Here is an 11,159-nt window from a genome sequence, read left to right as displayed (position 1 = left end):
TTTTGGAGAGGTTTTTGCTATAGAGCGCGTGCGCTCGCCAGGAAGACAGAGAGACAGAAAGCCATGTGTGCTTGCCAGGAAGACAGAGAGACAGAGAGACAGAAAGTAAGTACTTGACTCAGTACTTCCTAGGACCTCAGATCTGTCTTGCTATTGGTATGATGGTGGTCTCCATTCATGTAGGTGGTGTCGACAGAAATAACCAACCTCTGTAGAAATAATTAATGCAGTTTATTCTAAGCACAAATACTAGTGACTGGCCCAGAAAAGCACTAAAGTGTTTTCCAGAGTAGTTCTTTTATTCTGTTCTGAAAGCAGGAGATGGACAAAATTGTGAATCAGCATAAGTAGTCTTTTTGTTGGTTTGGACCAACAAGGCAGGACATCTAGAAACAGGGACTTGTAAGTTGTAGGTAGATTAAGAAATTCTTAGGTTAGTAACTGGTTAAATACATAAGTCTTTGTCTCAAAGAATCTTGGAGTCAGTAGAAAGAATGTCTGAATTTAACCTAAATATAGGTAATAATGCCTTGCTATTTATCTGGTGACACTATGCCAGGGTCAGGATATAAGGAGCTGCCCACAGGCACTATACCAAAGCAGTTGGTTACAGCAGATTAATGTTTATAGATGTGACTCTCCTAAGGTCGCTTGGAAAGCATATTAGAATAGGAAGAATAGGCAGAAATCTGTCCTCAGTAGTAAGCTGCCCTTAATCAGCTCTGCTGGGGACTAGGTGGTATATTATCAAGAGCACTTAGCTAGCTGCAGAGCTGCAGATGTGTTTTCCAATTGGTGTCATCCATTAAAAAAAAAAAGAAATAGTTTAGCTTCATCTGTCTTATTAGCTCCATAGTGGAAGTAAAAGAAAGAAATAAAAATGGAGTGTTATTGGGTTCCCTGAACTCCTAGTGCACCAATTTTGAAGAAAAAAAAAAAAAAAGGCATATGTCACTGGTCTCCTACATATCCAACTGAGGTTCAAGTCCTGGACCTGGTGGCTTGAAACTCACTCTGGGAGCTTGTGCGTGCATGTCCAACATCCCAGGAAGAGAATGGAGAAGGAATTGGGGCATGGTCATCCCCCTTGAGTGAGTTCTCAGTTTCCCTCTCTGTTCCTCTTTCTCCCTGGTAAATGCATAGACTCTAAGGCAAAAACCTCTAAAAAAAAAAAAAAAAGAAAGAAAGAAAAAAAAAAGAAAAAGACAAAAACCCAAAATCAGCATGATATGAGATCTAGGTGTCTGGGAGGGAAACAGAGACCCTGAGAAAGAAAGTGAGAAATCACCCCCCCAGGGAAATGACCATGCCACCATCCCTTCTCTTCCTAAGTCTTTTTTGTTATTACGCTATCAGATATGGGAACTGGGTTCCAGGGAAATATAGCAGAGGTGGAGAATCAAGAAGTTGAATAAATTGGCATATGCCCCCCCAACACACACACACACACACACACACACACACACACACACACTTTAAGAGCCCAGATTTAATAAACTGCTGGGAAAATGCTGTTAAATAGTGCCCAGCTGCTTTTATAGATTTTGTTGAATAGTAACAAAATATGGACAGGCAGATTTGAGAAGGGAAAAATCAGTATAGCACAGTTTAAGCATTATTAGGTGAAAATCATGGTAACAGTTATAGGTAGAGTTGTCTTTGCCCTGTGGAGACACACAGAAGGAATTGGGAGTTTATGGGAAAGTACAAGAAGATGAAATATATTAAAGGGGAGCTAGGTAGATGGAGTCCAAGCCTGGAAGGATTTATCTTCTGGGTGGATTTTTATTTTATTTATTTATTTTTTAGTTTGTTACAAGGCATATGTGCTCACTGGACAGAAAGGAGAGAGCGAGGAAGTTAGAAAGCAACCCCCCAAGGGGGATGACCACACCAGTCCCTTCTTCTCCACTCTCCTCTCAGGATTTTGGATGTGTGTGCATGTGTGTGTGCACACACACATACACGTTAGACACATACCTGTAATCTTGGCTGTTTTAGAAGCTTTGGGGGGAGATCACAAAGTGGTGAGCCCTATCAAGGATACCTGACTTCTCTCTTTCTCTTACACAATAAATAGACTTTTTAAAAAAGTACTTTTCTTAAATTAGTATATGAATTATGAAAAATTTGTAAAGTAGAGGCCCTACCATAGTACCAAGACCTTGTTTGATAAAGCTGGGTATGGTGGGACGTGCCTGAAGGCCCAGCTACATGGGAGGATCATGGTATAGGGAGATCCTCTACACTACCTGCCAGCTTCTTCCATAAACTTCTTGAAGATCTGGCATGCTTATGTCCAGTTACAGATGAGCAAGCAGAGGTTTAATGAAATTAAGTAATTAGAATTTCTGTTCTTAGAGCTGGCAGATGGTATGGTGTTTGTCTCTGAACTCCCACATGTCCTACCGTGGTTTGAGTCCGGGACCAGGCAGCTTGCTTTTTCACTTTCCCTTTCTCTCTCTCTCTAGTCAAATTAAAATAAATACATAAGAATTTAAATAATTCTTTTTAAAAATAATTTTTAAAGAATTATTTTATATGACTTTATTTATTTATTTATTTATTATTTTTAGAGAGTCGGGAGCTTAAGCACGCACACACACGTGCCTGGCATGAGTTTAAGCCTCTGGTTCCAGGACTCGAACCGCAATAGACTACATGAGAGTCCAGCGACATAGCCATTACACCAACTGCTGGTTTCTATTTATTTATTTATTTATTTATTTAAATGTAATCAAAGAGGGACAGAGAGAAAGAGAGAGAGAAAGTGAGAAAGCAAGCCACAAGGTGCAGGACTTGAACCAAGGTCAGCCATATGGGAGTCCAGCGCCCTTAACCACCAAGCCACCAGTTGGTTCCAAAAATAATTTTTTATTTTATTTATTATTATTATTATTTTAAAAATTGATCAGAGAGGGAAAGGGAAAGTGAGAAAGCAAGTCACCAGGTCCAGGACTTGAACCATGGTCAGTCATGTGGGGAGTCCAGCACCTTAACCACCTCACCACTTGCCAGTCTCCAAATTCTTAAAAAAAAAAAAAAATTCTGTTCTTTCTGCTGAATAGCAGCTGGGAAAATCTGCCTTAGCTTGTAGAATTGTGTCTAGTATGGTAGGCACCATCCTACGGTTGCCAGATACATGGTACTCAGAAAATTTGAATTTCGGATTAAGTAATTAACTTTTTAGTATAAGTATATTCCAAATATTGCACAGGACATATTCCTATCCAGTCTTTTTTCTTGATGCACATATACATGTGTCTCTGTGTTTGAATAGATGTGGGTTTTATTTTTTAAAGAATTATTTTTATTTGTTATTTTTTAATTTGGTCAGAGAGTGTGTGTGAGAGAGAGAGAGCGAGAGAGAGAGAAAGTGAGAAAGCAGGCCACCAGGTCTAGGACTCAAACTGCAGTCAGCTATGTGGGAGACCAGCACCCTTAACCACCATGCTACCTGCTGGCCCCAATATGGGTTTTTTTTTGGTTGTCTTTTTTTTTTACAAGATTTGGATCATGCTATATCCTTTTGTTTAATAAAATAACATGAGTCTCTCCAGTGCCAAATATTCTTTATAAACAATAGGGAATAATTTATCTTCAAGTAGCTTAAGATTTTGGTGTCCAAAGGAATAATCTCAAAGTTATTTCAGACAAATTTACCTCTCTCAAATGTCATTCCCTGAGGATCCCAGGGAGCCCAAATTCCACTTAGCTTTCAACTGTGGCACTTGTGTTCCTTTTCAGGCGGGTGCCACGTCCATGTGGGCTTCATGCTGTGGGCTGCTGAATGAAGTCATGGGAACTGGAGCTGTGAGGGGCCAGCAGTCAGGATTTGCAGGAGGCACTGGTCCATTCAGATTTACACCAAACCCTGATTTTTCTACTTACCCACCAGCAGCTACGGAAGGGCCTAATATAGTTTGCAAAGCCTGTGGACTTTCATTTTCAGTGTTCAGAAAGAAGGTGAGTTGGATGAAATGTTACATAAAAAAAGATAAATGAATTAGAATTCTTGATTATGGGTTATTTTGAAATAAAAAGTTTAGTGCCACTAACCATTTTCCATATAGAAAAATACTCAATTGAAAGAATTATATTACTGTTCAAATTTTCTGTCTAGATCTTGTTATTTTTCAATTGTTCACACATCTTTTCAAAACCGAAGCCCTGACCTGCTTATACCACATCATTAATTTCTTCCTGATAATGTTTATTTTTTGAAATAAGAGATCAATCCACAGTTTTTATTTATTTAAATTTGCTGTAGGGCACATACTCTTTCACCAGAGACAGAGGTCGGGGGGCAGGTAGAAAACACCTGGAATGGGCATGCCACAATCCCTTCTCTTCTTGGGATTTTGGTCATGCACACACACATGCCTGGCATGTTTTTCAAGTCGTTGTTCCAGGAATCAAACTGTATTTGGCCATATGGGATCCAGTCGCCTTAACCACCACGCCACTGGCTGGTCCCTTGTCTGCAGTTTGTTCTGAGTTGATTTACAGTAACTATAATCTCAAGTTTCAAAAAATGTACCCCTGGGAACCAGCAGTTAGCATAATGGCTATGTCGCTGGACTCCCACGTAGTCGACCGCGGTTCGCGTCCCAGACCCGGTGGCTTAAAACTCACGCCGGGCACGCTCGGGATCTTGGGCGTGCGTGCCCAAGATCCCGAGAGGAGAATGGAGAAGGGATTGCAGTGTGACCATCCCCCCTGGGGGGTGATTTCTTGCTTTCTGTCTCTATGTCTCTGTCTGTCTGTGTCTGGGGAGTGCACGCGCCCTATAGCAAAAAACTTCTCAAAAAAAAAAAAAAGGAAAGAAAAAAAATGTACCCCTAATCATATTCTTAACTCTCAAATGAAGAACTGAGTATAGTAAGATAATTACTGTTGAGAGATTCAACATAAAACATTTAGGCTAAACAGTTATTGTCATTAGGACAGAAAGTGGTTTCTTCTGAGAACCATGGTATTGCTAGGTCACCTTGTGGTCTGATCATCAATTCAGTCCTTTGAAATACTTAAGGAAAAAAAAAGTGTTAGTTTGAGGGAACAATGCACCAAGTAGAAACCACATCTTAGGGTCTTTAATCTTCCTTAGTGGGATGCCTTGGACTGTGATTTGGCTGTTGAGGTTACAGATTCCTTTATTAGTGAGGTCCTCTTTTTTCTTGGAATGACCTTGAGAGATCAGTTGCCGGGACCAGCAGTTAACGTAATGGCTATGTTGCTGGACTTCCATGTAGTAGACCGCGGTTCGAGTCCCAGACCCATTGGCTTAAACTCACACTGGGCGTATGTGTGCTCAAGATCCTGAGAGGAGAATGAAGGAAAACGAAAATCACCCCTGTGGGGTGATTTCTCACTTTCTGTCTGTCTGACTCTGTCTTTCTGGCGAGCGCAAGCACCCTATAGCAAAAACCTCTCCAAAAAAAAAAAAAAGAGAGAGGTCAGTTGCCTTTCTCTGTTATTCTTTTTTCCTTTTCTCTTTAAATGTGGGAGCTTGTTCATGTAGGAAAAGCCCAGGAACAGAGTTTGTGGTTATGCTTTCTGTTCCATGTAGTTCAATTCAGCTCTGTTCTGCTAATTACATGTTTGTGCAGAGGGGTGGAATGGTTTTAATTCATTAACACAAGAGTGTATGTTTTTTCCTAAAGTGCTATATTTGAACTTCTGTGAATCCAAACTGCCTTGGCAGTGACTATTACAATTTTCATGGCTTTTGGAACACTAAGACACTGGTGAATATAGTCAGCTGTCATGGGGGACTTCATAAGAGCTAAAATGAAATTTTAATAGAAGGTAAAAAGAAAACTAGTGTTTTCATAATGGCTTATATCTTAATATCATTAAATGCTTCTTTTCTGTTTCCTTAGCATGTATGTTGTGACTGCAAAAAGGATTTTTGCTCCGTTTGTTCAGTCTTACAAGAAAATCTCCGTAGATGTTCTACTTGTCACTTACTACAAGAGACAGCCTTTCAGCGCCCTCAGTTAATGCGACTGAAGGTGAAGGATCTCCGGCAGTATCTCATTCTTAGGAACATACCGATAGACACTTGTCGAGAGAAAGAAGACTTGGTAGATCTAGTGCTGTGCCATCACGGACTAGGCTCTGAGGACGACATGGATACAAGCAGTCTGAACTCTGCAAGGTCCCAGACTTCTAGCTTTTTTACACATTCATTTTTTTCAAACTATACAGCCCCCTCTGCTACTGTGTCTTCGTTTCAGGGAGAGCTTACGGATGGAGACCGGACCTCCAGATCTGAAGCACTGGCACAGGTATAAAGGTGTAATTAATTACACTGGGGGCCTGACATCCTTACTCATGGCCATATTGAAAGAATCTTCAGAAAGTTTATGGAAAATGCAAACTATGCATAGATTTCAAAAATTCTTAGTGCCAAAATAAACTGATACTTTAATTCCATTTTCTACACACTTTTTGAAGTCCCTTCATATTGTGGGGACTTGAGCATTTGAGGAATTCGGATAAACTGTGTCACTTGCCAGAGCAGAGGTTCTAGACCCCGCTGAACTGTGCTTGCAGGCTCTCTTGATGTGTATGTGGTCTTAGTGCTTTAGGTGCTAGTTGGCCCCAGGTCCATGGTCTAAAGGGTCCTAAAATAGTTCATAAATTTCTCGACTTAAGATACCTCAGTTTCTTTCTCTTAGGTAGTTAAATCTGAACTATTTAAGGAATGACTATAAAATAGCAGATACATGTTGGTAGGACTATTTGTACAAGTGTGAGTGACCACAGAAACTACCAATAGTGTAAGTTAACCTAGTGCCAGGTTGCCTTACTATAGTGAAATGTTCTAATTTGGATAACGAAAGTCACTGAATTAGTGAAAAAATATAGTTTTTTGCTAATTAGAATATTGTCCCATGGGACATCCTTGGGCATCCTGACTGAAAAAATGTACAAGGGCTTGTAATCATTATTTGCTTATATAAATAATGATATGATTCTAGAATGCTGAGTTGTTTTGAACGGTTTTCTACACATTTTTTCCCCCTGAAGAAAGGGATTATTAAAAAGCAGAGAGACACCAGCAGATGGCATAATGGTTATGTCACTGGAATCCCACATATTTGACTGTGGTTTGAGTCTGGAACTTGGCAGCTTAAAATTCACGCTGGGCTCATGTGTGTGGACTCATGGAGTGTGCCAGGATCTCGGGCCACTCTTATGGAAAGGTATTCACTACTGGTAAATAAGGGTTGATACTGTTAGGAAAACATGATTCCTGACCTGATCACATGCATTGTATGTGTGTAGGTGCAGAGTGAAATTGCTTCAGCAAACACAGAAGATGATGACGATGACAATGATGATGATGACGAAGAGGAAAACTTGGAGGAACGGGTGAGACCTGCTGCAAAATGTGGCTTCCGTCAGGTCAATCTGGCAAAAAGGAAGATGATCTTGTGGACTTTATCTGAATTAGCCCAGGATGGTCTGTGGGAGAGTACATTAAGCACTTCCAAGACTGCTGAGATGTCCTGGAGGAATAACCGGGACCAATAAGGCCTAGGGGTGGTGGGATATGGACTTGTGGGACCAGAGGTAATGCACAGAACACTGTGATTTCAGACTCCCAGGCTGTCTAAGAAGAGGGTGAGAGCTTCTCTGTCCGACCTGTCGAGCCTTGAAGATGTAGAAGGGATGAGTGTGCGCCAGCTGAAGGAAATCCTGGCTCGGAACTTTGTCAACTACTCTGGCTGCTGTGAAAAATGGGAGCTGGTGGAGAAAGTAAGCCGGTTGTACAAAGAGAATGAGGAAAACCAAAAGTCATGTAGGTTTACTTTCTTTCATTTTTTCTTTACTGTATCCTTCCTTAGGCTTTTAAAAACTGGGCCATTTCTGTCACATTGAAGTCAGATTTACTTTTGAAAAAACTGTACCTTTCGGCTGAGTGTGAATTCATTTAGCTATATCAGCCTATTTATAGGTCTACTAAATAGTATGTCAATTATGTGTTGCTGGCTCTGACTACCAATGCCTGCTGAGTTAGATGATAATGTGTTCAGTCTGATTTTTTATTTAAACCACAATTAACTTCTAAGAATCCTCATAAAATTTCTTATCTCTATAAAAATGCTGTTTTTCTCTCACCCCTGTGGCAGGTATTATCCCAACTGTGGCTTTTAGACCCTGGGGAAAAATTCCCTACAGCCCAGATGTTTAGTTCTTAGCATCAAACATTAGGTTTCTGTGTAAGTCACAAAAAGCTGTGGCTAACAACTTCTGATCTATTCACTGATGAAATGTACTCAGACATTTTCCCATAACTGGTAATAGAGCCAAGCCACAAGAGCATTTATGAGCAAGAAAAAATAATTCCACGGTGTTCATCTTGACAAATACTGTGTTTTTTTTTTTGGAGAGGTTTTTGCTATAGGGCATGTGTGCTTGCCAAAAAGACAGAGAGACAAAAAGGGAGAAATCACTTCCCCCAGGGGGGATGGCTATGTCGCAATCCAATCCCTTCTCCTCCATTTTCCTCTCATGATCTTGGGCATGTACACACATGCACCTGGCGTAAGTTTAAGCCAAGGGGTCCAGGACTCAAACTGCAGTTGACTACATGGAAGTCCAACAACATAGCCATTATGCCAACTGCTGGCCCCTATTGGGTATTTTCTTTAAGAGCTGTTTTTTTCTTTTTGAGATATTTTTGCTATAAGGCCACATGTGTTTGCCAGAGAGACAGACAGACAGAAGCGAGAAATTACCCCCTGCAAGGAGATGGCCACACTGCAGTCCCTTCTCCTCCATCCTCCTCTCAGGATTTCGGGCACACAAGTACGCATACCCAGTTTGTTTAAAGTCAGCCCACTGGGTCCAGGACTTGAACCTCAGTCAACCACATGGGAGTCCAGTGCCTTAACCACACTACCACTTGCTGGCCCGTAAAAGCTTGTTTTAATACAGCATTTGTTGAACAGGTTTGTGCCTAGAATGTGCAAAGAGTATTTGGGACATCTACTTTAAGATGATGCCACAAGGGTAGATATAAGAATCCTCATCTGTGGAGCCTCCAGAGGTCCTAGATTGCTGGCTGTATGGTCTCCTGGCAGTAAGGGGAGGAATCTCTTTTTTTGGAGAGTTTTTTTTCATTATAGGGTGCATGCACTCGTCAGACAGACAGAGAGACAGAAAGCAAGAAATCACCCCCCAGGGGGGATGGTCACACCACAATCCCTTCTCCTCCATTCTCCTCTCGGGATCTTGGGCACGCACGCACACACGCCCGGCGTGAGTTTTAAGCCACCGGGTCCAGGATGCAAACCGCGGTCAACTACATGGGAGTCCAGCGACATAGCCATTACGTTTACTGCTGGTCCCCGTAAGGGATGGAATCTTTACATCGATGATGTACAGCTGTATATAGCGCCAATAGGCCTACATAGCCACTCCCACCTGTTTCCCTTTGTTAATTCATTGCTTACTCTAACCTTTGTTCAGTCTCTGGCTCAGGTGCAACATACATTTTTTTGAGTACAGCTGGAATTTTCCCTAGCTTGCCTAGCTGCAAGCCCATATGCCAGAGTTGACCCTAACAGCCTTACCTAAAATAGGCTTGACGACTCTGGTTCTAAATATGGCCTTATGCTTCTAAATTATAAAATGTTAGAGGAAACCTTCTCACTCAGGAAAGGAGACCAAGTCCCAGATCTTATTTAAACTTTGCATCCTCTGGCATCTACTGCATCGGCTCATCTGTTATCCCATCCCATAGATCCTTCCACCTCAGGTCCACACCAGTCATTGTGAACAATGAACTTAGACCCCAAATCACAAGAAGCTTTTGACATTGGCAGCTGGCATTGCTGGCCCTTCCACCTTGAATTTCTATTCTGTTCTTTCTGACCATGTTCATGCTTTTCATTGATTCCTCTTATGCCTTATTGAAAAGGAGGCCTCGGGACCAGCAGGTGGCATAGTGGTTATGTTGCTGGATTCCCACATGGCCAACTGTGGTCTGAGTCCTGGACCTGGCAGCTTAAAACTCACGCAGGGTGTGTGTGCATGTGTGTTCAAAATCCCAAGAAGAGAACAGAGAAGGGATTGTAGCGTGGCCACCCCACTTGGGGGGTGATTTCTCGCTTTCTGTCTCTGCCTCTCTCTTTCTCTGTCTCCAGTAAGCACACATGTCTTATAGCAAAAAAAAAAATTATCTTAAAAAAAAAAAAGAATAAACAGGACAGCAGGTGGCATGGTGGGTAGGCACTGGACACTCCTACACGGCCCACCACCGCACTGTTCGAGTCCTGGACCTGGTGGCTTGCTTTCTCACTTTCCTTCTGTGTTTTTCTCTGGTCAAATGAAAATGAATGAATGAATGAATGAATAAAATTAAATAACTCTTTCAAAGCCCATAGCTCTGTGGCCAAATCTTAAGCTGATGTTGACTTCTTAGACTCACTCATTACCTTTCTTTTTTGGAACTTGGATTTTCTCACCATCCTTTCTAAGTTAGACTGTTAGTGCCAGGGTGGCTGGAATAGTTAGGAGAGGGTTGCTTCTGAGGCTATGTGGCAGGGGAAGGGAGTCATTTGGTACCCAACGTATTAGTTCTAGACTATGGAAATAAAGCTCCTCTATGAGAAGAGACTCTGGAGATTTTGACTTCCCATGGCCATACAACTGGGACACCTGTGCTGACATTCTACTAGTGTTCTGACTCCACAGCCCATGTGCAAGATGACGTAGGGTTTTTCTTTTCCCTAGTTACAGATTTTCATATATCATCACAAACATGTCAAACTACCCAAAGATATAAAATAGAAGTAGCTAGCACTGGTTGGGCCTGTCTTGCCTGACCTTAAGCCAATTGTATCTCATTTGTCACAAAACCTTGAGGGGTAGAGGCATTACTGTCATTTCTTGTGGAGAGAAACAAAGTGCAGGATAGTTGGGACTATTTCTTGCATAATTTAGGGTAGGGTGGGGCCTCCTGAGGTCCCTTAGCAGATGGCTGCTGAGCTTTGGGCCTGCCAGGTTGGGCCTGTGGGTGAGCAGGTGGCCACACGGCAGCCCCAGCTCTTTATTGCCTTTCAGATGGTGAGCGGCTTCAGCTGCAGGAGGAGGAGGACGACAGCCTGTGTCGCATCTGCATGGATGCCGGCATAGACTGTGTC

The 11,159-nt window shown here is 41.9% G+C and overlaps 1 protein-coding gene across 2 annotated transcripts in view; it reads left to right on the top strand.

Annotated features, from left to right (window-relative positions):
• RNF34 (ring finger protein 34) overlaps positions 1-11,159 on the top strand; it is a 19,770-nt gene that overhangs the window by 3,637 nt on the left and 4,974 nt on the right. The window contains exons 2-6 of one of the 2 annotated variants that reach the window (XM_027772200.1): positions 3,748-3,966; positions 5,883-6,014; positions 6,240-6,290; positions 7,294-7,380; positions 7,609-7,810. In XM_027772200.1, the coding sequence (XP_027628001.1) occupies positions 3,748-3,966; positions 5,883-6,014; positions 6,240-6,290; positions 7,294-7,380; positions 7,609-7,810 (691 nt within the window). Of the gene's footprint in view, positions 1-3,747; positions 3,967-5,882; positions 6,291-7,293; positions 7,381-7,608; positions 7,811-11,159 lie in introns of both variants that reach the window. The other variant, XM_006149300.3, reaches the window with a different exon arrangement.

Source organism: Tupaia chinensis, unplaced genomic scaffold (assembly GCF_000334495.1).
Source record: "Tupaia chinensis unplaced genomic scaffold, TupChi_1.0 Scaffold000258_1, whole genome shotgun sequence".
In the NCBI taxonomy this organism is placed as follows: Eukaryota; Metazoa; Chordata; class Mammalia; order Scandentia; family Tupaiidae; genus Tupaia; species Tupaia belangeri.
This window is presented reverse-complemented; position numbering and strand designations above follow the sequence as displayed.